At 38.9% G+C, this 27936-nt stretch overlaps 1 protein-coding gene across 3 annotated transcripts in view; it reads right to left on the bottom strand.

Moving 5' to 3' along the window:
* The window catches only part of GADL1 (glutamate decarboxylase like 1), a 78228-nt gene that overhangs the window by 28451 nt on the left and 21841 nt on the right, over positions 1–27936 (bottom strand). For all 3 annotated transcript variants that reach the window (XR_010650889.2, XM_065830968.2, XM_065830969.2), the window contains exons 7-14: positions 25645–25724; positions 25476–25530; positions 22003–22119; positions 16059–16123; positions 15713–15794; positions 8275–8474; positions 3966–4017; positions 230–319 (exon numbers count right to left, since the gene is read on the bottom strand). Coding sequence is in view for 2 of the 3 variants with exons in the window: in XM_065830968.2 (XP_065687040.1) it covers positions 230–319; positions 3966–4017; positions 8275–8474; positions 15713–15794; positions 16059–16123; positions 22003–22119; positions 25476–25530; positions 25645–25724 (741 nt within the window). In the remaining variant the exon portion in view is untranslated. The remainder of the gene's footprint in view (positions 1–229; positions 320–3965; positions 4018–8274; positions 8475–15712; positions 15795–16058; positions 16124–22002; positions 22120–25475; positions 25531–25644; positions 25725–27936) is intronic.

The following is a 27936-nucleotide window of genomic DNA, read 5'->3' as shown; positions in this document are numbered from 1 at the left end:
AGTAAGCTGGATACTTGTTAATGCCTGCACCTCTTACATTCATTTTTTTTCTTAATTAGCCCTGTCTAAACAGAGAACAAACTTAATCCCGACCAACATCTATTTAAGGACTAAATTTGCATTCTACTGATAGGTTAATGGTGAGCAAAGCTACGGGCTATTTCACATTCTTATCTGGCACACAGATAAATCAGTAAGCTTCAGATAACACTGTTTATGTGACACTCACCTGGTGTAGCTTCTGCCAAAATTCAGGTCCATCCTCCATTTGTCTTAAGCTTGGTGGAATGTACCAGAAGCAAACATTTGCATACTCCGGCTAAGTGAGAGAACAAGTGATTGCTCATGAGATGTAGCAAATGGGACAGGAATACATGTTATAGCCAAATAGTTCTGCTTAGTTTTTTTGGGGGAAAAAAAGTAGCTTTGGGGTTTATATCCTTTTCATTAAAACTTCCCTCTCCAACTCACCTTTTGTCTCCCTTTTTGCAACTAGAAATAGCTTTCATATCATCCACTTCTCTTCCTGCTGCCAGAAAAAGTAAACCTCTTTGGGTTCCTTTTCACAGAATCACAGAATTGGCTAGGTTGGAAAAGACCTCAGAGATCATCAAGTCCAACCCTTGGTCCAACTTCAGCCCATTTACTAGATCATGGCACTAAGAGCCATGTCCAATCTCAGTTTAAAAACCTCCAGGGACAGTGAGTCCACCACCTCCCTGGGCAGGCCATTCCAATGCCTGATCACTCTCTCCATAAAGAATTTCTTCCTAATATCCAGCCTAAACTTCCCCTGGCAGAGTTTAAGCCCAGGTCCCCTTGTCCTATTGCTAACTGCCTGGGAGAAGAGACCAGTTCCCACCTGGCTATAACTTCCCTTCAGGTAGTTACAGAGAGCGATGAGGTCACCTCTAAGCCTCCTCTTCTCCAGACTGAACAACCCCAGCTCCCTCAGCCTCTCCTCATAGGTCATGTGCTCAAGTCCCTTCACCAGTCTTGTTGCTCTTCTCTGGACCCGCTCCAGCACCTCAATATCTTTCCTGGACTGAGGGGCCCAGAACTGAACACAATACTCCAGGTGTGGCCTCACCAATGCAGAGTACAGGGGAAGGATCACTTCCCTTGTCCTGCTGACCACACTATTTTTGATACTATTTTTGATTTTTTCATTTATTCTTACTATATATATATATATATATTTAGTTCTGCTTTGCTCACTAAAAACTTTGGGAAGGTAAAAAGTGTAAGAGAGGCACAGAGAGGTAACTTACACATTTCAAAATTGAAGCAACTTCAAAGAGAAGAATACATTTTCTCTTTAATATTTTTAAATGGAAATTTCCTATAATGCATTTTACACAAAACACACAAACTCAATTTTTGGCATCATTCAACACTGACAAACCTAGTCATTTTTCTACTGAACAATGCCAGTCTCCTTTTATATCATTACAACATGCTATATAGCACTGGAGTTAATGCTGACTTTCTCAATTTCCACATTTTATGAGAATCTCAGGACCCCTAGCAGGGTATATGCCATATCCTGGATATATCTTGTCCAATATCTAAGTAGGTCTTTCAAGCAAAGCCTGAAACTCCATATCCCTGCTTCCTTCCAGATAAATTTTGCCTTAAATCTCAGCAGAGAGTTAGCTGCAAGACTCCCAACAAGAACGGCTATTCACTGTACGTTATAGAATAAGGCATTTTCTGCTTATGAGATTTCTGTTCCATATATGATTGAAAAAATGTTCCCAGCAGACCTGTGCAGCACATCTCTACATTTCCTGCTAATTTGTAACAATTTTTTTTTTTTTTTTACCTGTACAGGTAGCAATAGCAGGAGGAATAGATGTGCCATCTAATCCCATCCAACACTACCCATAAAACCAGTCAGGCTTGACTTACATTATTTGCAACACAATATTTAACTGGGGTCTAGATTATAACATGGATTATAAACTCACACACCTCTCTCCCCTCCCACTTGCCATCCTCATTAATACTGGTTGAAAGAAAAGAAATGAAGTTAAAAGGGAGTTTGGTAGCTGGGTCACACCACCTCTTTACCCCGCTGTGAATGCAGCTGCTATTACAATCCCAGGCAGCCTCCAGAGCGAGGAGAGCCCACCAGCTGAGACGTGTTCTTTCATGAAAGGGCACTGGGAACTGCTCATATCATTTTCTGCCTCGCTTCAAAGAATGCATTAAATACAATTTAATCATCAAGAAGAATAACATTGTCAGCAGGAACAGAGCTGCAAACCTGCCACCTGCTGCCACTGAATGAAATACAGCTCAGCTCTTAAGAGTCCCATTTCTTTCCCCAAAGAGCACACATTGAGTACATACATAAACACAGACCCTGAAAAGACAGTGGCTTCCTCATGAGTGCAAGCACTAGTTCACTGTGACAGGGTTTATCTTAAAACTATTTAAAATCATATGGCAGGAGTAGACAGATGGCGTATATTATCATATTGCCATTGCCTATACTGCTTTCTTGATTATCTCGGCTTCCGTTCACACATCAAATACACATCACCCCTCTCCGAAAATACCATCCATCCTAGAAAAAAACTACCCCCAGTCATGCTTCACTCTGTTTCTGGTTATCTTGTCACAACTCCTATCCAAGCTAGTAAGCAAATATACCACAGAAGATTTCCAGATGACTCAAGTGCAAGTAGTATTTCCAGGCCATAGAGCAGTTCTTGTTACAGGACTTTCCTCACTGCATGTATCAGAGGATTGTCTTCCTGAGCTTCTTGTCCAAAGTCCAACTTTCCTTTCAGAAAGGGCTCGCTTAACCAGACTGAGCTGCTTCTTAGCAGTCTGTCTTTGAATTCTTGCTGCTTGTCCCCCAGCACTCCTGAAAACCTTTTCTTAACTTGCTCAACTTCCCCTGTATAGCCCATACTATAGCATTCCTTCCAATCCCACTTTTAAATCCAGGTGTTCTGTTCCTGCAGGAACTAAACAGCAGTCTCTGCTCTCACATCTACAATAAACCTGGGCTCTCTGCTAAGCTCCACAGTAACAGAGGTTGGAGAGCTTTTAAGAGACTCGCCACTCCAGTAAGGCCATGATGTGCTGCTGGCCCAAAATTCTCCACTCTGTGTAAGGTTTCCCAGCATGCACTTTCAAATTAAGAGTTTTCAAAATTAAATAGAGAAAATTATATTTTATGAATGGTATAAAACATTTTTTATATTTCGTATTACTTCTAGCCTAACCTGGAATACTCATGGTGTCAGCAAGTGTAAACCTAATCTGCATCATTATGGTTTGTCAGTCTCCATGTGTGGCACTTAACTCCATTTCTCTTCTTTCTCCACATGCTCTCTCTTCTTCCCCATGCTACATACCCAGCTGTCTTCCACTCACATACACTTCCACCAATGCAGAAGTTTTTTCTAAAAAGGACAGATCTTTGCAACATCCTCAGATATTAGCCTTTTTAACCAAAAACCTGAAGATAAGTGGAAAAACAGCACTTTAACTCTGTCCCCTTTACTCATACTCCCCCAAGCAAGATGGCCAACAGGTAATTAGCTGACATGTTTAGAAGATGGGTGTAGACACAGAATTAAGGAAAAAAAAAATCATTTTGAAAAGTCCATTTTTTAGGATCAAAATATTCTTCCATCCAGCATACAAGCTTATCCGTAAGTCTGGCAAGCACTGCTTTTTTTCAGCCAGATTCTTTGCTTTCACAAAAAAGTGCTCCACCTATACCGTCTGCACAAACAGACCCAGAAACTAGGAAAACAGGTAGAGGGATGGTAGAGAATACAGAGCACATTATGTGCGTTCAATCATACCTGTGTATCTCCAATATAGAGTTATTAAATTATATACTTCAAATACAAATTGGCAATTGGCTAAAAAGAACAAAATAAAACAATAGACACCACCCCACCCCCCAATAACAACAACAGTTAAATTTCATTTTAACTCACCTCCAAAAGAAGCTGGAATCCCTCTCTTTTCTTAATTTCCTCCACTAGATATCTGTAATTAAAAATGCAGGGTTTTAAAGCATAGAACAAAACAATACATACAGACAAAATCAAAAAAAAAGAAAGTCTTGAACATGTATACATTTTTTTTCCTTCTTTTTTTTTCTTCTAAAGTAACAACAGAGTTAAACCTCATTTCTACCTGCTGTGAAAATGCAGTAGCTATCAGTTCCTGGAAACAAATGAAGGATACAGCCAGCCAAGGAGCACTGAGGAAAGGCCAAATTCTGTCCTCGGGCACAGATTTTCAATGGAGCCACATGGTGCAAATTGATTCTATTTGCATCAGGTTGTGAACTTTCCCAATGCAAATTTCCATTGACGTTGCTCTCTACAAATTAATTCTTCCATTTACTTTTCTCAAGTGCTGATGCTGTGCTGCTGTCTCATTTCATGGTCACCCTGACATTTCTGGCACTACTACTGTCACCGGGACCTCGCAGTTTAGCCCAGAATTTAAGTTTCCACATCCTTCAAGCCCAGCAATTTTCCCAGTACTGTCCTTGTTCCACACTATGCACAACAGTGCACATTTCTATTCAATGAGCCACTACTACTAATGCACAATAACCCCTGGGCATCCTATGCTAACAATGCATTGAAATAAGTATTTCTTTTATCTTTCACTTGCCACTATGAAAACACAGAAAGCTTCAATGGGAAGATGGGTTTGAATCAAAACTTTGGATCCAAACAGCTTCAATTTATAGACATTTTTAAAACATGACCCCAACTTTGCCATCGCACACACCATATATGAATTCTGAAGCAAAGACGACAGTCTGAAATAGCTGGGACTTCTCCATTTATACCCCACCCTCAAAGCCTTCCCAAGGAAAACTCCAAAGAAATCATCTCAAATTAACACAGCTTTTCCATTTCAACAGAATTTTAGCCTTCTAAGCAAAGATTTTGCTGTCTAACAGTAATAAAACCGAGACAGTTAAATTACTGATTATGTACAAATCTGTTCCTCAGCAGTATAAATTGGTACTTTACTGCCTGCAGCTGCATTACTGGTCATCACACAAATAATTATTTTATCCTCTATTTGAGGAAGAAATATATTGTCAAAATAACCCCCCCTGGTCCTATCCACATGCCTGAAACCTGTCCCCACAGGGACACCTCTAGCACAGTCGTATCTGCAATGCCTACTATCTGGCAGATGTGCTGCAGGAACAGGTTGGCTAGGGAGGCAGCAAACAATACCCTAGATGATATATGTTTATCAAAACACAGCACAGAGAGTTGTCACACTGTTGATCAATAACAAGTATTGTGCCTGTGACTCATTACCTCTTAGCACACAACCCTGCAAAACGATTGCTGTGGTGGAGTGCCAGCTCCCACGACACGCAGCTCCATGAGTTGTGCCGCACTGCGCAGATGTTTCCTCTCATTACAAGAAGACGAGGTTCTGAGTCTTTTCTGCCGTGACCATTTAGATCCTACCATGTGCATTTGTTTGTTACCCAGCTGTTAACGCCCACACTACTGCTTAGCTTGAAAGAGAGGCATGCTGAAAGGTAAGTAGGAGGCTAGTTATCACGTGAGCATCTTTGGGGGAACCTCTTTCTGTAGGGGAATTGTCTTAAGTAAAATAAGCTCAGTGCTTCTGTCCTGTTGATTAGAAGATACTTGTCTGTTCCATAAACCAAACATTCAGCAAAACCAGCCGGCTATTCATAAGACAGTGGCACTCAAATAATGAAAAAAAACCAAACCCCTACATATGACTGCTTTCTTTTTTGAGGACTTGAATTGGTAGACCTATTTTACAATGCTTAATACCCAGCCCTGTTACCAGAAATGCCTGTTTTTTTTATACCACCATCTGACATAGGATGTCTGATGTCAGTCACAACACTGCTAATCATGTTCTTAACCACATTGCCAATAGCCTAACAAGTCAACCATTATAAAATTCATGACCCATGATTTATCTTGCCAGGACCATTTGATGGCAGTAGAGCAATTTACTTTGTGCATCTTTCCACAGTTGACAGGGGAGTTTTATTATCATGTCACGACTGTAGAACATCAGAAAGGCTTGAGTATCAGTGAGGACTGGAGTACACAGAGAAGTGGCATTTCCTATGATTAAGCCTTGCAGTGAAAGTAGACATGTCTGCTAAGAGTGGGTGTCAGAAGAGGAATCAGACAGAAAAACTGCAAAGATGCTGAAGCATAAAATGCAGGGGTGGTTATCACTGTGTTCTAAAAGCAGTTTACTTCTATTTTCTTTTTAGTGTACTTCATAAAGCAACATCTCTACATCCAAAATAATTGGGGAAAAAATTCTGAAGTGATCAGCAGGATGCTCTGCTGTAGTTATTTTAAAAATAAGCATTTCCAAATAGATAGCATCACAATGTTCTTGGGATATCTATCACACTGAAAAAATTATTCATCTCCAGAACAAGAAGAAATGAATTAAATAGCCAATATGCAAAGGTTGATGCAACTGAAATACATGCCTGCAACTACTCAAAAACTTTTTCAGGTCTGCCTGGCAATGGGGAAAAAGAGGAGAAAAAAATAGGCAATCTTGCTCTCAAGTTTTATAGTCAGTGGACTAGTCCCAGATTTAATCCGGGTCTGTCTTCAGAAATGCTGAAATACTATCTTCGCAACATCAAAGTAAAACCTACTGCAACAAATCAGGGGAAAGGCTGCACAGCTGTTGAGTAGTTAGGAAACCTGGCATTGTGCCCAGTAAACCTGATGTCTCAGCTGCAAAGTGCCCATGTCCATGCAAACTCAATATAGCAATGCAGCAATTGTAAAGAACATACTTCATCAGATAATGACTAAGAATTAAATTTCTTCTTAAGGGGAAGAAAAAAATAAAAAAGAGACAACCCAGTCACTCATTAGAAGTGCTACCAGCTGAATACTAACATTCAAAGAAAATACTGATCCCAGAAAGGTCATTAATCACTATACTCTCAGTCAAATGACCTTGGCCAGTGACCTTGATAAGGCTGAATTCTCCTACTGATGCTGGAATGAATTACTTACTCTGTATAGACATAGAACAGTACAATGCTTCGGAAAAAAAGCAAGGTGCAATTTAACCAGAAAATATTAAAGAACATTTAGCCAGCCAAACATTGAATGGCTTTAAATGAACTGGCTACAGCTCATTTGGAATTTTCTGGTTTTGCTTCTTTTTTTTTTTCTTTTCTAATCCATTCCAGGTTTAGGTCATGGGTATTGTAACCTTTAAGTGACTTCATTAAAGTGAGTCTAGTCCTTTAATTTTCACTGGAGTAAACATTCAAATATTTTCAATTAAGCAGTTCATATAAAAAATAAAATGGCACTATGATATGGATGACTGTTTTTCAAAATTAATGATTTGACTTATGGCAGTGTGTGGCTAGCCCAAGAACTGGTGAAGTTTTAATTGTGGTTTATCTTGTATAAGTTCTGAACAAATATGATACTTCAAGTGAATTGTTTTTAATGGGACATCTTATTTCAATACTATTTCTTCTATCAGAAGATGAAACAAAGTGCATATGGAAGTTTCTTCCCAGAAACAGAGACTTCACCATTACTTTTGAAATGCTTTCTAGCAAGAATTTTGCACAAGACCAAAAACTTATTAAAACTGAAAAGGGCGGAGAAAGGGAAGACTGCAAGAAAAAGGCACTTCAGTCCCTAACAGAACATACTGTGAGCATTAAGAAGTTCAGCAAACTCATGAAGAAAAGTCAGTGAGTATCTCAGAACAATATGCATGCATATACCTCTACTACATCCTAACATTAACAGTGTGTCCTCAAATTCCCCCACATCACCAGCTTTCTAATGGTGAACAGAAGGGAACAGAAAAATAACTAATTCATGTCTTGCTAGACACAGCTCAGAGTCTGGCACACTGGGCTGCTTTTACATTAACACCAGAACACACAGTTATGAGTTAGAAGAGTATGTATTGGTAAACCTGTTCTATGTCTAGTTCAGATAATATAAGTCTTAAACAATGTAGACTGATAGTCTGATTTGGACTTGTATGTTTATCAACATCTATGCTTATTGCTAAAAGTAATAACTACTATTAAATATTGTAGCAACTGTAATAACTCGATTATTGTTATTGGTTCCTCCTATTATACATAAACAAAAGGAGAGGGGAAAAAACTAACAATGTAATCTGTTCCAGGATATAGAGCATCAGTAATACCAACACATCAGTCAATTAGACAGACTAGACACATTGAAAATTACAAAGCAGTACCTAGCCAAAGCCAGTGCCCTGTTGACTCTTTCCTCGAGGCCTGTGGTTCCCAAAGCTTTCCACATCAGCCAGAACTTGAAGGCATCCGGACGCCTGCTGCACTGAATGGACTTGTCACCAGTGTCATAGCTGACATCATAGAACTTGTCCTGCTGGAACAGGTATGCTGCCTTGGCAGAGTAACACTTCTTCAGGAGGCCCTGTTGGAAAGACAATAGAGACTTAGACTCTTGATAAGCATTTTCAAACCTTTTTTATCTTCACAAGCCAAAGCCTTTTTTTTTTTCCCCATGTCTGACACGGATATGTGGGCTTATAGTGCCGTTGTAAGAACTCTGGATGAACCTAAGCCAAATGAAGTCAGCACTGACTAGGAGACTTCTTTTTAATTATAATCTTCATAATGTCACCAAAGAGTTGCAAGTTGAAGGGGAATTCTGACTCGGATTTCAAGAAACCATGGGAGAGGGTACCACAGAAACAGTCACCCAAAGACATACATGGGTGGGAAAGAGGGAGGAGAAGGAGAGGCCCACGTCCACTGCTCCAGTCTGTAGATTGGAAGAATAGCCCCTGACGAGTTTCCTGTGTGTTCACAAATAGCTCTATCTATTCCCTTTTTGTCAAATGAAGAACTTTATATACAGTACAGTTAGATGCAGGTAGGGAAGATTTTAGCCCCAATAAATAAACATTCATCCCTTATCAGAAAATAAAGTCACTGAGGATTTCTCATAGGCTATCTGACTGTTTGAATGGAAACACCAGAAGGAGATGAGTACAGTCACAATTTTTGTTTCTTTTCACAGTTCAGACAATTTTAACATTTGAAAATAAACCTCAGAAGAGGTACTTTCGCTTACCCTAATTATGTTTTTTTAATGACATTGTTTTTATTCAGCAATCTCCAGCCTCCAGCTTCTGAGAGGCTGCCTGGGCAGAGAAGAACAGCAGAAAACAGACAAAGATAAATGAGTAATGTGGCTAGTTCCAGAAAATAACAAAGCTGGGAAACAGAAAGCACAGAGGCTTTTATAGGTTTAAAGATGGCAGGGGAAGAGAAGAGGCATAGGACTGACCATTGGCTGAAGAATGAAATCATGAAGTATAGTCTGTAATACCATGAAGTAGAGAGAAGGCCTGGCAGAAAGCAGGTTACAAGAGCAGAGATGAGGATGGCCCTACAAGTAGCCCAGGAGACAGGAAAGGTTGTAAAATTGTCACCGGTATTAAAAGTGTATAAGAAAAATAAACCACAATCTATTAGACAATACTAGAACAGAAATTCTAGTAAAAACATGAGGGTAAAAATGAGGGTAAAACATGGCTACAGCATCTGATTCAAATCTGCAAACATGTATTTAAGGGATAGTTGAATGAGAAATCTGCTGTGCAGAACAGATCCAGGAATAGAAATGGACAGCATAACAGAAGTTGCTGAACAGTATCTCAAAGAGCACAACTCATTTTACAATTCAACATTACTCTTCTATTTGAACCAACTGAAAAAGAATTTCACATTTCATCCTTTTCTCTGCATCTGCTGCAAGTCTGATTTTAAAATGGCAGACAGTGTCTGACATAATTTTTAACCAAACTGTTGTATTCTCATAACAGTGATACAATTCTTGAGCTACGTTACAATACACTACTAACAACTTTGAAGTGGCAATAGAGGAAAAAAAGGTCAAGACTAAAAAAATCCAAAGGAGAAATAATCCGCTGTCATATACAGAATAAGTCTCTCTTTCTTTCCTAACCTTTTCAACTCGCTCCATCAATACTAAAAACAAAACAAACAAACAAAAAACCCTGCTCATCTATTCATAGAGCACAAAAGGAGATCACCAAAGGTTTCTCCACAACTTCTGTAGAGGTTTGACAATCCCATTGTAATATCGTTGGTTTGCAAAAAGGACAGCAAATTCAATCTGAACTCTTCAGCCACAGGACCCGCACATTCAGCCTTGTGAAAAAACAGTTTAAGCGACAGCTTGGGGGAATAAAAGGCGGGGGGGGGCGCGGGAAGCTGCTGTTCTCTCTTTGCAGCCATTGGAGTGATAATACGCTGCTGCAGCACACAGTAGCCATAGCTGGAAAGCTAATGCTGGGTGCAGTTTTTTTGCAGTATATAAGATTCTCACAACTACTTTCCAACTCTATCAGATAAAGAAAGGCAGGAAGATTACATTAGAAATGAAAGAAGACATTAGAAGCCAAAGAAAAGACAAGCACTGAAGCATCCATCCTTTACAGCATTTCTGCAGCTCTGTTCTCTGGCTACCCAATGCACAACAGGAACAGGAGTCTGTCAAGCCATTGTGCCTTATTCATACCTTGATTTGCAGTGGAAATACAAGTTTACTAGATGTGGTATTAAGAAAAAAAAAAAAAAAAAAAAGAGAAAAGAAAAAAGCAGTAACATCCATTAATTCCTTTGTCTCTTGCTTTAAAATTTTGCACAGTGTTTCTGCAGTGAATGTATAGCACAGTTGATCAATGTGTGACTATCTTCTGCCTTATCAGAATGTTTTACAGCTGCACAATAGAGGACATCACAGGATATTAGTTCCCTTCATGCCTGCTGTCTGAGACATAATATCTTTTGTTTGTCACAATAAACCTAAACTCATTTGGTAATATTACAGAGAAACTGAGGAGTTCACTTAAGATCCCAGTACAGCTGCAGAGTTTTGTGGTTTAAAAACAAATGCTCTAGAGTGAAAATGCAACAAGAACAAATAGTTCAATATATCTGAGTGAACTCAAATTCCTGGAAACATATTTCACTTAACAAAATAAAAAACACCAAAACCCCAAAACAAACAAACAAAACAAAACACACCAAAAAACCCACAATGACAAAAACAACAACAACAAAAAACCCAAATAAACAAACAAGCCAACCACAAAACCTCTCCTGCTGCATCTGAAGTTGACAAGATATGCTGGCTTGGTGATCCTTTTCCATCTGCTTATCTTACTAATAACGCAACACGCTCAAGAAATCCTGCTGAAGATATTGCCTACTGGCAATCTCCAGGTGCAAGTACAGTGACATTCTCCAGCTCACCACTACAGCAGACAGGAGAGGAAACATGCTTTTATGAGAAAGAAAGAAATATGCCAGAGCAATGCAAGAAGCAAGGTGAAGAAGAAAGAGAGGGGAAGAGAAAAGGAACATCACAGAATAGAGTTTGGGAGGGGAGGACAACAGAAGAGGAAAAAATTCCGAGAGAAATTTTATGCTCCTTGATTGCTGCTGTCTCAAAAGTAATTGACTCAGACATGCTGAAGTCATAAAAAGTCATCTCAGCTTTCCTAGATAAATGATGGAAAAGTATAAGAAAAAGGAAATAAGTACACTTCCTAACTTAATATTCTAGGTCCCAAGAAGACCCCAACAATTTTCCACACAGTAACTGAGCGGCTTCATCTGTTCAGAAGAATTGAAAAAATTGCATTAGAACTGCCCCATGACTTCAACATCTTTTATCTTTCTATCCTTCACACAGAGACCAATGGTAGTGCTCTACCAATTACTAAGGCTGTTAAAGTTTAGAAAATGGAAATACTATTTTCATGGGGGCTCCAGTCTGCTATGAAGTATCAAATAGCCTTTGGTTTTAATGAAGTATATGGGTAGTTGCTGTGTGTTCTAATTAATGGCAAATAAATGAATAATTATTGATACTGAAATCAATATATAAGAGCTCCAGTTTCATAATTCAATATATTTTCCTCATTGAACATACCTACAGCAAGCCTTCTGATCTCTTCCCATTTCCACTGCTAGTTAAAAGTGAATTTCAATTTCATTAACAAAACATCTTTTTCCCCAAGACAAGCATCTTCCTCATTTGCCTCATCTGAAGCAATACGGACAACCTTTTGAATGACACACTTGAAAATTCCCAAAAGCAGTGCAGTGCAAAAGGCCACCCCTGTAATTCACTTCAAAAGGTGAGAAGGAGCTCTCAGTTGCACTAAACCCAAGAAGAAAGCAACAGGATAGAGTATTTCCTGCAGCTGCCCTGGAAAGGAATCAGGGAAGTAGCTATCTTTGGGATAAATACTTTGTCATATCTGCTAATGATGAGGAAGAGATGACACTGCAGATGGCTATCATGACCACCTCAGTCAATTCTATTCTGTGCTAAACTGGGTTTTCATTAGCAACATTCTTTGAGAATTTATTTTTAACTAATAAATGAAAATTCTGCTCATTACCTAAAATTGATTGCTAATTATCTAATCTAGTGCTACTCTCTAATGAGTCACAGAACTTTGGCATTGATGATAAACATTAGTTCTCTATTTATATTGTGATAATATTCACATTTATATGCATTAGAGCAGGGACAAATTGGAGTAGCTCTGTGGTCTTAAGGGAGTATGTACAACCTAAGACTGATTGATAGAATTTTAAGAACATATAAGAACAAAGTTGACTGGCTAATGTTTTGAGAATATGGGTCCATCTAGCTTTGTACAGTCACTGCAATTCGCATCACAGCCATACAAGTGTTTTCTGAGTAAGTCTATTTTATTACAGAAGCGATAAAAGTTACTCAGCATACGGCAGTGAAAAAGGGAAAGGTGTGCACTGAGTGCTTCAAGCACTCAAGATCTACTGTCATTGATCTGAGCTTTTACAGAGGATTAACCAATCTCTTTTTCCCTTTGGTGAAAATGCTTCTCCCTTCTAATCAAGTAAAACATGTATTTCTCTTTTCTTTCTCTATCTTCTTTGGAAATAATTTCAATTTTATTTCACTGAGGATGGAAGATACTCTTATCAGCATTTCACTGCAGTTCATACCCTTTTAAAAAAAAATCTGTACAGGCAAATATTTAAATACAATGTTTTATTCTAATAATCTAGCTGCAATGTCTTAAGCCTATTAATGTTGTTAAACTACATAGTTTTATTGATCTATGTGGCAAAAAAAAAAAAAAAAAAAAAGTAACAAAACCAGACACTGTTATTTTTGCTAATGGGAAATTAGGGTGTTGCCACTACACAGAAATGTACTGATTCCTTCTAAAGATTATCTTTACATACATAAAGTAAAATACAAATCTTGGGCTTGTAAAACAATCTATACCAAAAAAAAAAAAAAAAAAAAAGAATAAAAGAGAGAGAGAAAAAAAGAAAAACTGAAGGGGATTATCTCCCCACTTGCAATTGCTTAACTCTAATCCTAAGGTAGTCCACAGTTTCCAACTGGACCTCAAAGGAAATGGGAAGACAGGCTAGCAAAACTTGCCTAATCAGACCTTCAAAGGGAGCTAGGGCTTGATTCATAAATTGGACCTAAGGTCTATATTTAACAATTTGCTGCTCTGATTTATTGCGGAATTCACCCACTTCAGAAACTACCTGAGGTTCCTTGAACATTCATTAGCAAAGCCATGTGTGCCAAACTCTTCCAGCTTCCACTAATGGGAATATTCCTACTGAAGGAATTATATTAATGTATAAATGCGTGCTTCATACACAGCCATAAGTACTTATGTAATTTAGGAGCAGTGGAACAAGTTCCATAGTGAGAGATCAATACACATACTCCTCCATTCAGTTACTGATATGAAAATAGCATTTTTAATGGGGAAACTGGATTGAGCTGGTCATTCTGCTATGGAAAGGATCAAAGTGAAGAAAGGCCTTTCTGTCAAAGCATCTTAAATATGCATTTGATCTTTTTTTCTTAAGGATTTATATTCCAACACTTTCAAAAAGCTAATAAAGTATTCAAATTTGTATGTGCGTCTGTTTGCATATAAAGACTGTACTGGCACATACACAAAACATCTATGTGCCAATTTTCCAGGAATTAAACACAGACTTAAACACCCTCTCCTCCTCATGCAGAAAAAAACCTACTTCGCAGAACGTGTTTCATTGTACAACAGGAGCTGATTGTATGATCAGTAATCATTGTGTTTTCACCCCTCAGTGGCCTGGGATTCAGCTCTACATGTATTTCCAACACAGCATTGCGTAGCTGTGATTAGAAGTGGAATAGGATTGCTTTATCAGACCTTACACGGCATGGAGGAGGATACAGAAATGTTGCCAGAGCCCTGAAGTTGGAACAGTGTTTGTAAAGTGATTCTAAATGCCAGGGCAGCTAGAATATTTCATTCTTTTCTATTTCTTTCCTCTTTCTTCCTGAGAAATTTCCACTATGCAGCCCAAGTAGTCTAATCATTACCTGGGGCTATATCTATGTACTGGGCCTAATTAGTTAAAAATACAGCACTGAATTCTTCCCAAGCCTGCAATTAAAACACCACATTAATCTTAGTCAATAACTTCATCTGCTTGTTTTTCATCCTGGAATAAATATGAAGTGATGGACAGTTAGTCCTGAAGTCTAATCCTCTTTAATCCCACAGACTCTAGTCTAAGGAAACGAGGATGCATACTTCTCCTTGCTGTTCTGCCGTGTCTCGCCCCTGGCTTGGGGCAATCAGCTCCAAGAAAGCGCCGATTAGCATCTATGCTATTTGGTCCTCACCAGTTCTTACTACCAGGAGTTAGTAACCAATTACGTGGACAGCTAACCACTACCAACCGAATAGAAACTATCAGCTGTTTTGACAGAGATTTATAAACCATGGCCACAAAATTGTGATGCAAACCTCAGGGGCATTTACAACTTACGATGTATGAGCTAAAGCTCACCCCTGATAGTGGAAAATGGGCATAAGTTTTAGCAGGGCTGAGTTTGATATGCGGCTTGAAATAATTAACATCTTACTGGTTTCTTTGTTAAGACAGCAGAATTCCACAAAGATATAAGCAGGAACTTTAACCACCTTGATGACTCGTCTCATTTTTGTGGCACTTAAGATCAGAGCTCTGTTTGCTTGCTAGATCTTTTAATTAGTCATGGCTTTTGGAAAACCCAAATCACCCTGGTGAAGAGGAACAACAGGCAGAATGAGGAACAACAGCTCGGCACCTGCATGTGCTCTGACTCATATCCCTCTCCTTTCCTATTCTGGTGTACCCATACAGGGGGACACCAAGAGTAGCTCTGGCTACGTTAAACAGAGACACAGCACTGCTGCAATCCCAATGGATGACAGCTATTCTGAGGGCTTTGATGAGCTCGGTGTTTAAGTGCTGCAGACCCAGGTGCCAAAATACTAAATTCTGAATGCAAATCATGTACAGAAGTATACTAGCAAGGGCACCAGCTGCAAAGTTTGACCACTGGTGAGTACGGTGACTTAGATCAGATTGGCTGTGCTCTTTTATTCACCCTTTATTAATTTTGTGGTGAAATTCAAAATATCATTCAACCTTTGTACTGCAGTGTAGTAAGACTGACTCACTGTTTTTTTCTAATTATTTCCACTTCCACATTACAGCAATGACCATCTACTGCATTTAAAAAAAAAAAAAAAAAAGGACAGGAGGACTTACAGAGTTGTCTTTCACCAGAAGAGCACAGCACTGGATTCCTGCCAACAGCATTTTATGAGGATTCCAGGCAACAGAATCAGCCCTGCAAAATTTATAAAAGAAAGTGAGGTGGGAGGTGAAAATTGCACCTACAATCATGGGTACTAGAGATTCAAAAGTGGCCAAACACAATCCAAGCAGACAAACCAAGTTTCCCCTTCCTCCCCGCCACACCACATATCTGTAGGTTCAGAAATAATTAATAATAATATGTGTTTTGGAAAATGCAGCTCTAATGGAGGCCAACGGGCCACACAATTCCCATCTCAGTCCCTGGAAAATGTTTCCATGAACTAAACTGACTTACCTGTGGATGCCGTGAAGAAGTCTGCAATGCTTCCTTGATATCAAAGCCGAGCCACCCCAAGAAGCCTGTTGGAACATTTATAGAGCCAAGACAATATTATTTGTTTAAAGTTCTTTTGGTAATGCTTCAACTAATGATTTCTGAAAATGTTTTATCTCATCTGAAATTTAGGTTACTACACAGTTGGTGGTCTAAGTTTTGCCTTTAGTATCAACTACTGAAATAAAGATGGTGACCTGGGACTATGTATAAAACAGACAAGCTGATGGTTCGCGCCACTATGTGAACCACAACTTCCATTGTCCCTTCTGTGTCAGCAAGGGCATGAACTGACGTGTCCTTGCATAACCAGACCTGTTCCTGATACTGAATTAGAAGTGCTTCTTTTCATCCAGCCTAAACCTAAGCAGTGAGAGCAGGAAGCCCCACTTAGCACATCTCCTTCCTGCTAGTTGTTTCCTTTCTGAGGCATACACAAGTGAAACACTAGACATGTCATATGGTGCATTTGAGATATTTTTATTAAATATGAAAAAATTTTTTTCAATGTTCATGCAAGCAGAATCCACTGAAATACTCTGTGAAATAAGCAAAGCTCCTCAGAGACACACAGGAGGCATCAGTCCACCAAACACACCTGGACTCAACTTACTTAAAAAGAGAGAAATTTGGGGCTAATAAAGAAGAAGACACTGATGTGAAGATTCGTGATCTAACCATGGAAAACACATGCTTGTTTGGCTTTTGCTCTTTTTTTGTTTTCCCCTGAAACAAACAAATACAATAGCTGATCTGTGAATTTAGCATCAGTATTTGCTTCATAGGGCATACATTAGGAATAAGATCTGCTGTCTCCAAGAGACAGGAACGGTAAAGGCTCACAAGAGAAATGAAAGGTTAGTAGTTTGTCTTAACATATCATTCTCATTAATGCAGTACATTAATACACCACAACATATTTTATGTTGTCATGCTCACAACAGCCTTGCTGAGGAAAGGGCTGCTGCTCAATTTACAGGTGGGATCTAAGGTAAGAAGTCATTTGTCTCAAACTTCACAGTAATTCTGTGGCAGAGCCATGACTTGAAACTGGATTTCTCCAGCTAGCCCAAATTAGCCATGTTATGGGAAGGCAATCAAACTGATCTTCCTATTCATAGACGTATTTTCCTCTTCTCATTCTGACTCAATAAAGTCAGAACAGTCACTCAGTTATTCTCTGATTTTCATAATTCATAAGTAACCCATTGAAATATTAATATAATAAATCTCTAAAAAGATTTGCATCCAAAGGTGTCTGTATTTGAAAAAAACAAAGGCAACACTTTCGCACTCTCTCTGAAAAACAAGACTAGAAAGGCCCTCAAGAGGTAATCTCAACAGTGTGCCACCCTGAAAGGCAAGATCAGCCATACTCATTTCTGTCAAACACTTGTCTTTTCTAGAGATTATTAATCAATGAACACACCCAGCTTGCACTTAGCATCAAAGTGAAAAATAAGGTACAGAAGTCATCAGCAATTGCTGCCTGTGCAGCACAATTGGCACTACACATTCTGCCTCTGTTTTAAAAACCAGTGTTGGAGATCTGGAAGAAAGGAACAAGAGTACTGGAGGTCCAGGCATCTCCACCACCTTTCAGTCTCTCCTTGAGCCACAATACTACAAGAGAAACTTGTGCTACATGTTTCTTCACCCAGTTCAAAAACCAACCACTTCTGGATGCAGGGCGGGAGAGGGAGAGCGAGAGGGAGAGCGAGAGGGAGAGCGAGAGGGAGAGCGAGAGGGAGAGCGAGAGGGAGAGCGAGAGGGAGAGCGAGAGGGAGAGCGAGAGGGAGAGCGAGAGGGAGAGCGAGAGGGAGAGCGAGAGGGAGAGCGAGAGGGAGAGCGAGAGGGAGAGCGAGAGGGAGAGCGAGAGGGAGAGCGAGAGGGAGAGCGAGAGGGAGAGCGAGAGGGAGAGCGAGAGGGAGAGCGAGAGGGAGAGCGAGAGGGAGAGCGAGAGGGAGAGCGAGAGGGAGAGCGAGAGGGAGAGCGAGAGGGAGAGCGAGAGGGAGAACCTAAGAAGATACAGAATCACTGGTTTATCACTGGTTTTCTCAGTTTTTAAAGACTTCTAATGGTTGAGGCTGCACAACTTAACCACTTGAGTTGTGTTTAACAATAATAAGGATTTAAAATGTCAGTCCTAGGTGGTGTTACCTGTTGTCACATCTGCTGTGGTCAGGGCAACAGATTATTTCTTTTCTTTTTGCAACAGCTTTTAAAGCAACTATAGAGTATGATGTATGGTCTGTTTGTCTTTTCTAGTTTAAATAACATCAGTGCTTTCAATCTTTCCTTATGGGTCATAATTTCTGGGTATGGCTCTGTTCATCCTCACTGCTCTACTTTTTTCTAATCTTTCTCCTGTAGGTCCTTAAACTTTTTGAAATGCAACTTTTTATTTGGACACAATCCAGATAAAGCAGATGGAGCACCAAGCAGAAAGCAACAATTATTTTATGCATCTTCTTTACTCAGTTCTGAAAGACATTTAACCCTATTTGAAAATGCTTACAATCACTGATTTGTAAAGTACTGCAAACCCCAGATCTTTTTCTGAAGATCTACTCTCTAGCCAACAATCCCTGGCCTGTGTTTATGCTGTTGATTATTACAGTTTAAACCTAGAGCACTATCTTTATTAAACTGTGGCCTACTTTTTCCACTTTTTTCTCTGAACTGTCAAGAGCTCTTTGATTTCTAATCCTGTCCTCCCACTGCCTCCTGCAATTTTGTGTCATCTTCACATTTAGTCAGCGTATTCTCTTTCATCCAAGTTATTAATTGAAATACCCAGATAATTTCTAACCTAGAATGGACCTTTATGGAAACCTACTCAAAATTTTCTCCCCTTTCAGCAGCGAGCTACTGGTAACTGCTCTCTGGGTATGATTTTTCAGCCAGGTTTTTACTCACTGCCACAGCTGCAGCTTGGCAATGTTCCTCTGGCTTTCAGATGAGATATTGTCAAGACAAAATAAAGTTAACTGCTTGTCCTCCATTCATGAGAGTAGAGAAGGAAGGTAGATTGGTTAGACTAGATTGACACATTTTGTTTATGACAAATCCAGCTGAGAGCAATGCAGGGTAGCACAAAACACAAAGATTGTTATCAAAACTCTGTCCTAAACAATGTAGTTGGTAACTAGCTATGAGAAAATGCCTGTGTTTTATATGCAACAAACCACTTACAGCTGAACAATGAGAATCACAGTGTACACAGTGTGATTAAACTAACTACCTACGCACAGGCTAATAGGCCGAACCTGATTTTCTGTACTGATTGGAAAAATACATAGGGAAAAAAAAAAAGTCAAAGGACCAGCAGGGAAGAAATACCCATATGTAGTATTTGAAGCTACAAGAACACATTACATATATAAGTGCTGGAGCTTGAGTGCATAGTGATGATGCAAAAAAAGTCATTAAGAAAAGCATCACAGGTGTATGATAAAATGTAATAAGAAACTTGAATGTGTGTATGAATACTGTAATGTGCACAAAATAAACCTGGTTATAGTCTCCACACTTATGCTGTTGAATGTCCTGCCTGCTGAGGCAGTTTGGGTTTAGTAGTATTATATTCTTAAATTTTGTTCCTTAACTCCCTTTTCCTCTTTAGATTTGTCTCCATGTGAGAGCTCATCTACTATTTCTGACTTTATTTACGTTTATTTTCCTGAAGCCCACTGATTTTATGTTGAAGTTCTCCATTTTGCCCTTCCTAAGAATCATGAGCTGTATCATTTTATATTTAATGAAAAGAGTCTCCCTAAGGCAAACATCAGTTCTGGGGATCAGAAAATATTCTGAAATGAGATACATCAGTGTAAATCTGAAAATAACACCACTGACTTTCCGCTGATATTCCTATAAACAGCTCTTGAGACCATTTGTAGTAGATTATCCTGATTCCCATCAATGATACATGAAAAGTCCTAAATTAGACAGGACTTTGCCTGGTTTTTAATCTTTCTTTTAATTGTTCTGTATCTTTTATTCCTCCAAAGTTACAGCAGGCCCAAACAGCAGTACTCACTTGTTATAACTCAGAATGCATAACATGTAAATCACTCAACAAGAAACCAGGCCTTTCAGAGGTATGCAGATCCTCAAATCTTTCAAAAATATTATATTCTTGCCTCTAAGGCTAGAAGGAGGTAGGCTTGCTTAAAAACAAAGAAAAAATTCCAACTCTTCACTATGCTTCTTGTACACTATTTCTGAATGGCTATCTGCCTGGTCTTACTGTACATTTTCACGTATTATCCTAATAAACCTATTTCTAATGGTGCTATGAGTGAAAAAAACAGTCACATTGTGAATTACAATCTGCTCATTTTACCATAGCACACTTGTATATGATATATGCTCGATGTCATTTACGTGGAAAGCTTTCAGTCTTTTTCCAACACTCTATTCTGATATACACACAACTAGAAAATAAAAACAAAAAGTAAAGAAACAACCTTCCACTCAACTCTTCATAGAGGGTGAAAGATGGAAAAAACACCAGTAGAACCCCTGAGAACCGCTGAGAGTTTTATCACATGAATCACATCTTAACAGAACAATTGGTCTTCCAGACCATAAACCCAATTTACTACTAGACGTTTGTCCTTCCACTGGGAATCAATTAATATCTGACAACTACAGTCACTGTTCAAACAGAAAATTAACTTGAAGATATTCACTGACATTTTTCCCTTAGTTTAACATGAGGCAAAATTAGAAGAATGTTAAGTCATTACAAAGTGCTATCAACTGCCTATGAAGTATATACTTCAGAATATGGCCCAGGCTCATCCCAACTAATATTAGTTACTCAGCTACAGGAATTGTGTTAGGAAACTCCACATTGTCCTCTTACAGCCATTGGAGATGGCTCCAGCCATGTCTATTCAACACACCTAAGATCCAACACAGATTCTGCTGAAAAACATGTGGATCATTCTTACCAGCACACAGCCACGAGGATACTTTGCAGACACTTTGAATACTAGGGCTAAATTCTGCATCTTTGTCTCCAAATCAATAAGAAAGCACTTTTGACTCACATATACAGAAACTTTATTAATGTCTACAAGACATTTATTTGAAACACACATTGCTCTCTATGTGATTTTTCTTTAGCCACTCAACATTAAACAAAAACTTCAAAAATTTAGAGCAGGTCTAAAAAATCTCCATTGCTCCAGGTTCTCTCATTGCTCCATGGCTTTTAATCTAGCCTTCCTGGATTGTGACATTACAATTATAAAGAGAATGCATTTTTAGAAAATATGAAGAGACTTATTTTTACAGAAATTAATTTACAGCCAACTCTTTCAGGTGATAAAAAGGTTCAATGATCACTCCAAAAAGGTTCCCAAATGGATTTTAATAGCCAAATCTAAAATTATTAAGAAATTAGAAAAGAAAAATTTCTGAACAATTGAGGAAAATATAAGATCTACAGGAAATTCAAACGTGTAAATAAAACAGAATAATTTATGACTAGCTGAGTCAGAAATATACCTTTATTTTAACCTGTATGAACCACACACCACAATTCTAACGTGTCCATTCTCCAATAGAATGTGGAAAGAATCTGGGGTTGTATTTGCATATAATCACCCTTGAAGCATTTTTAAAAGGTAGCAAATAGAAGAAATTTATTTTAAAATAATTTTGAAATATAACCTGACAATAGCTTGGACTGCTTGTCACAACCAAATTATTTTTCTCTGTTGCATATACTGAAAAACAGGAAATCAGAATGTATTTCTGTTCTCTATGTGGAAAAAAAAAAAAAACTATTAGACCCCAACTTACTTCTGCAAAGGAACATCAACAGTCAAAGAAAAATAGCAATTATATAAAAAAAAAAAGCTAAACAAAACTACACAGTATACAAACTCACATCAACATGAAACCAGAGGCCATGCTTTTCGCAGATATCAGCAATTTTATCCAGAGGATCAAATGCTCCCAGCACTGTAGTGCCTGCTGTAGCACAGACAAGAAACGGTGCTGACCCCTGCAATAGGATTGAAAACAAGAAATTGTCACTTGCACTGCTCATTTCCTTCAGTATCTCTGCAGAACTAAAGTAAAAAAAGGTCTAGGAATTTAGGACAGAGATGTGACAGTCTACATTTCAGTTTCCCAGCAGAAGTTACTGCATTTAAAAGTGCTGACTCTCTTTTTTTCATTCCTTTCCATTTACAGTTAACACCATCCCAGGGCAGACTTCAGACTGTTTTGACAGATGCTAGTCTTGTCAGGATCAAAACATACCAGATATTTGACATCTCTCTTTATACACTGATTTTAATTTCTCAGTCTTCCACATTTTACTACCATATTCGCTGCCATTCTGCTGAATAAAATAAAGCTGCTGGCTCAGCCATCAGGTTACCCATGCAAGGAAAGGGCTCGTGCCCCTAGGGGTTCCACCTGCCTTGTCTCTACAATGCCCCTATTCTCTGCCTGCTGAAGAGGAACCTTCAGTTAGGGAACATGTTTTGCCTCAGGCAGCACTGGCACTGCAGTACAGCACTGGGACAGCCATCGCTAAGTGACCCCCAAAGCCTGGTCTACGGCAAAGCAATGTTCTCTTGCTCCTACTCCTGTCTAGAAAAAAGGGAGGGCTGTGGATGGTAACTGAATGTCAGGAGAGACACCACTGGAAATCTCAGGTGGTTTTAAGGTGGGATAAGGAAAACTATTTTCAGGTTGCAGTCTCAGTCAACCGTTCCAAGCAATCCATTTCAGTTTCAGTGGCTTTGCTCATTGCTTTCCACTGCAACTGATACCAGGGTTGCAATTACAACAGCAGACTATGTCCTTAATACCTGCTGGTACCTACCCTTGCAGATGTATGTGCCTGTGTGCCTACTTAGGAGCAGAAAATGAAAAAGTGAAAAGAATTGGTGGAGCTTGAAACAACTTCATGACATTGAGGGTATCAGCCCTAGCAATGACTATGAAGCTTCACTTGCTGGTAAATATATGCTGAAGAACCTTCTCCACATGTTTCAGCATCTAGTTCACTGCATGACAATGCAGTTACTGAATAATCTGGAATCCCTGGAGTCTATTTGCAATGAATTAAATCTCTCATATGATGTAAGTCTCTCTGCTGATGTAACTCAATGTAGCTTCACTGAAATCAGACATGAGCTGAAAAATCAAACTACACAAGTCTTTTATGTATCTTCAGCTGAAATCTGATCTCTCTTTTTTTTAAAAAAAAAAAGTGTTGTCACTTTTAAACATCTGCTACAGAGGCAGACAGGTTTGATTCACATTTACACTCTGACAATTTTATACTTCTTTAACAGTATAGAGGACTGTTAAAATGGTACAGAATTATGATTTATTTTTATTTTAGAATTTCTTTACAAATTGCTAAAGCAGTGAAAAGTAACCTTTGAATGAATTTAAATGAATCTCATATATTGACAAAGAATTACCAGGCTATAATTCACTCTTTGGTCATTCATTCCTACTACAACCTTCCACAAAAGTCAATTAAACTTACAAACCAGCCTGAAGCTCAAGTACAAAACACTTGCAAGTGAGGCAAAGATATATCTGTTGCACCTAGTTTCTATTAACATTCTCACCAATTTTCTCCCACAACTACAAAGTCAAAGGTCCCCCAGCAGCCAGGAGGCAACAAGACTGAATATGAGGACAAGTCTAGAATCTCTACAAATTCCAAATATCGTTACCACTATATTTTTGTCACAACATTTTGCAACTACATTCTTCTTGACAATGTAGTTAAAAAAATCCTCCTGACGAAATTATTTAAAAAGAGCCTTAAGATTCTTCCTATTCATAGTCAGTGATCATTTTGTGCTCCTATAACTAGTAAATACATCCTCTGTTGTTTAGAGTCATTAGAATATTTACTGTAATTCACTGAAGTGTCCTTCTGTAAAAGTTGTAAAGTAGCACTTTTTCAAGGACAGACACATTTACTGAAGCTCTGATGAAATGAAAACCTTCCAATGCACATGTAACTGAAATTAAAATGAAATAGTGTTCTCCTGTAAGCAGAGCATTTTAAATTGCAGAGCACCATGCTGAGGTTGACCTCTTTTAAAATCATAAATGCCAGAGGATTTATTTCAAGTAAGAATTAAATTTATTATTACAACAACAAACAAGAACTCTATTTTTGCAAGAGCAAAAAGCTCATTCTCCTGTAAACCTGCTTCCTCTTGCTCCATTTTATTTCAGTCCTTCCCTTGCCCCAGCTTGCTCAAACAAGCAAAGTACAGGTTTTGTCTTCAACAGACAATGCAAAGCACAGAGAGAGAGAGAGGCAAACAAGAGAGTTTGCTAGGTCATTAAGGCCACCATGTATCACTAGTTATTCTGTCTAGCATAAAACTCATAGAAGAGACAGTCATTTGGCAGAAGATGTGTCTAAATCAGATCTTAGTGAAAGCTGTTTGTGGCCATGCCAGTGCACAACAGGACGGCACTGCCTTGGTTTTTCTGTCAGCCACAAAAGTAGGTTTCCCAAGGCAGGATTCCATGGTAGGCATCATCCATACTATGGACATTGCACTAGCTGCTTGGGATTCACAGATTGTGGAGTAAAGGCAAAGCTCTGAATGGTACTGCTCTGATGCATAAACTGGAAGTGAGAAATGGGGTGAGCTAACCAAGCCAAAAGAAGATGCTCTGTGCCTTAGAATTCACATTCAGTCCTCCAAACTCTCTATAATTAATTATGTTGTCTATAATAAATGCTGTCTTACAGATTGTGGGAAAATATGTTGAAGTTGTCCAAATACACACTTCAGTACATTTCCAAGTGCTGGCCTTTGACTTTTTGCTTGGTAAAGTCCCTTGGGGAAAAGGGCTGGAATCTCTGCACTCCCGCTATAATACTAGAAAGGAACAAATTTAAGATTTGTAGCTTTTGTGATAGTTTTAGAGGCTCAGTCACGTGTTACAGTTCTTGCTCGCTGCAAAGGACACAGCAATAGCTGCTGCAATTTAATGAAAAACCTACAGTTTTCATTTACCATTTGAGAAAAACAAATACTGCATCCATTTGAAAAAAGGATCACGGGCAAAAGAAATCCTAGCAGAAATGTGCTAAATACTTCAGAGCAGTGCTGTACTCTGGACTTTCATTAGCAGTAAACACCCTGCGGAATTTCTCTCCCTTGTAAGACTGTAGCACACAGAAGTCTTGGCTTGTTACACAACTTTGTGGCAGATTGCACCTGTAAGAAAGACACTAGTACATTAACTGCCCTATTTTTAAGATTTCACTCACTCTTAGCTTTCCTACCTTTCACTCAGACACAAGCACACAGTCTGTACACACTCCTCCTTTCTCCTTCATGCTCTCTCTCCCCCTCTCACCTCTTTCCTGGCCCGTTGGACTTGTTTCTCCAGTTCCTCAGGTATCATCTTACCTCTAAGGGACACAGATTTAAAACTTTTTCAGTTACATTCAAGTAGGTTGGTTATGTACAGCACTACTGCATTTTAAAAAGACTCAGAGACAACACCATGGCTTTTACTTGCTTACCTTTCATCTGTTTTGATGAAGTAAACATTCTCTGTACCAATACCCAGGAAGGCAGCAGCCTTCTTCATGGAGTAATGGGACTGTAAATGAAAGGGGCATGAAAAAAAGTGAGATGAATTATAAAAAAAAAAAAAAACAAAACACCTTAGCATAGTCAACAGTGACACTGAAATTAATTTAATAGCAGCTAACAGTCATCACAACTGTACATCCTAACACAAAAAGCAAACTGACAAAGATACACAATACCAAGGCCATGTTGTATTTGATAATTAATGACACACAGTGAAGGCTGGGGAAAATAAGACAAAAAAAGATGTGCACTGTGTTTAAAATATGTGCTGAAAAAATAAAAAGCTCTATTCTCTATGGGTTTTTTTTAAAGCTGGTTTCCTGGTTTTGTTCAAAACAAGACCAGTTTCTCTTTTAGTGAATTTTCCTTTCAGCTAAGTTCTGCTTACTTTTGCAGACAGTAGCTAATAACATAGCAATGGAATGCAAGATACTGATAAAATATATGTCTCATAAGTGAAGAGAGGTGTATTTGCAAGGAAGGGTGAACTGAACAGGTAACTAAAACTGACCAACTAAGTATTCCATACTATCCACGTCATAACACCGTATAGAAGTGAGAGATCATGAGGGTCTTACTCTCTTTGACTACAGCTGCCATCTGGAGAGGACCCTGCCCGCCATCCCTGCAATCTGAGGCCTAGCGACAGACCCTGCATCCCTGAATCGAGTTCCAGTTTGCTGCAGAATCCAACCAAGGACTTCCGAGTGCCTGCCCTGCAGCTGCTGGGGGCAGCCAGTGGGTTTTGTATATTTTGTATTATTTTCTCTATTTTATTAGCAGCATTAGTAAAACATGTTTAACTTTTTTCAGCTTGCAAGTTCTCTCTCTCCCTTTGCAGCTCTTTGCCCTTCTATTGCCTTTCCTTATTGGGGGGGGGGGGGGGGCGCTAAGGAGGGGGGAAAAAGGGAGGGAAGTAACAAAGCATCTGCCATGGTTTATTGTTGCCCTGCATTAAACAGTGACAGCTGGTTCTGCATTACAATGAAAAACAGAAATTTTGAAATGTCATCAAGGAGGAACTATGGTTTCAAAATGTTTTAACAGAACTGAGTCAGAAGTATTGATGAGTGTAGGAGTTAAGAAACACATAAGAAGAAATGTCCAAAGGCCATTGAACTCAGTCTAGAAGCAACGTATAGGTCTGAAAGTCCAAAAGCACCACTCCTTGGAAACTGGACACTTAATTAAGATGTATCTTGTGAAATATCTAAAGCCTCTTCCACTTTGTGATTTTTCTATATGCTTTCTCTACACATCAGCTGTTGTCCACTGCCAGAGACAAGATCCTATGCCAAACTGACCCTTGGCTTGATCCAGCAACTCTGTTCATAGGATCAAGGAGCTCAAGTCCCAAGACTTACCAAAGTCTTTAAATATGCCACAGTTGGGACTTCCAAGGTTTTCAAAGCCCTGTCTCTACAAAAGGACCTGAAAATCTTGGTGTTTAGATACGAAGGTTGTTCACACGAATGTGGCTCTTAGAAGTCATTAGGAAAACAAGCACACTTTAGACAGGACTCAGCGCATTTTCAAAAGTTACTATGGATTTTGCAAAAGGTTCCAGTTTGGACTAATCTGCATCTTTCAGAAAATGAAGTTACTATTTCATAAAAAAAATTTTAGCTAGGTCTCAGAGAAGCATCTTTGAATGGTTACAGATAGACGCAGTCCACTTCTTACTTCACAGCAAATGAGAAGCATTAGTGTATGAAACGCATGAAGTGAGCGTTAAAGAGGCCCCTTCACCTGTTCTAAGGATGTTAGAAATTGATGTCTCTTCAATCAGAATGTGGTAAATGGCTCCAGTGAGAATGATACTCAAGCCTACAGTCCACTCCATACTTTTTACAAGCTTTTTCCTGTTAAACAAATATTCAAGGTATATTTTACCATATTTCCAAGATTCACCTCTACTGTGGACACTGTTATTCCAGCATAAGAACATTTTTTCTTATTCCAGAATAAAAGTATAGTAATCTCTGCTTAATGTGCCTCCAAGATTAGCCTGAAAATTCAAGATACAGTAGCCTTCTTAATCTGAAGATATTTTAAAATGTCAAAACCAGTCTGAATAACCTGCAGCATGCCAAATGCCTACCCACTCACAGAAATGGAGTCAGTTTTGAGAGTATACAGCATCTCATACAACTACATAGTTCTTCTCAGAATCAAGATCATCCAAGCCTTGGATTATCACTGCTCTTCTCAAAAAAAAC

This window comes from Patagioenas fasciata, chromosome 2 (assembly GCF_037038585.1).
Source record: "Patagioenas fasciata isolate bPatFas1 chromosome 2, bPatFas1.hap1, whole genome shotgun sequence".
Classification (NCBI taxonomy): Eukaryota; Metazoa; Chordata; class Aves; order Columbiformes; family Columbidae; genus Patagioenas; species Patagioenas fasciata.
The sequence above is the reverse complement of the archived record's forward strand: the minus strand, read 5'-3'. Positions and strand labels throughout refer to the sequence as shown.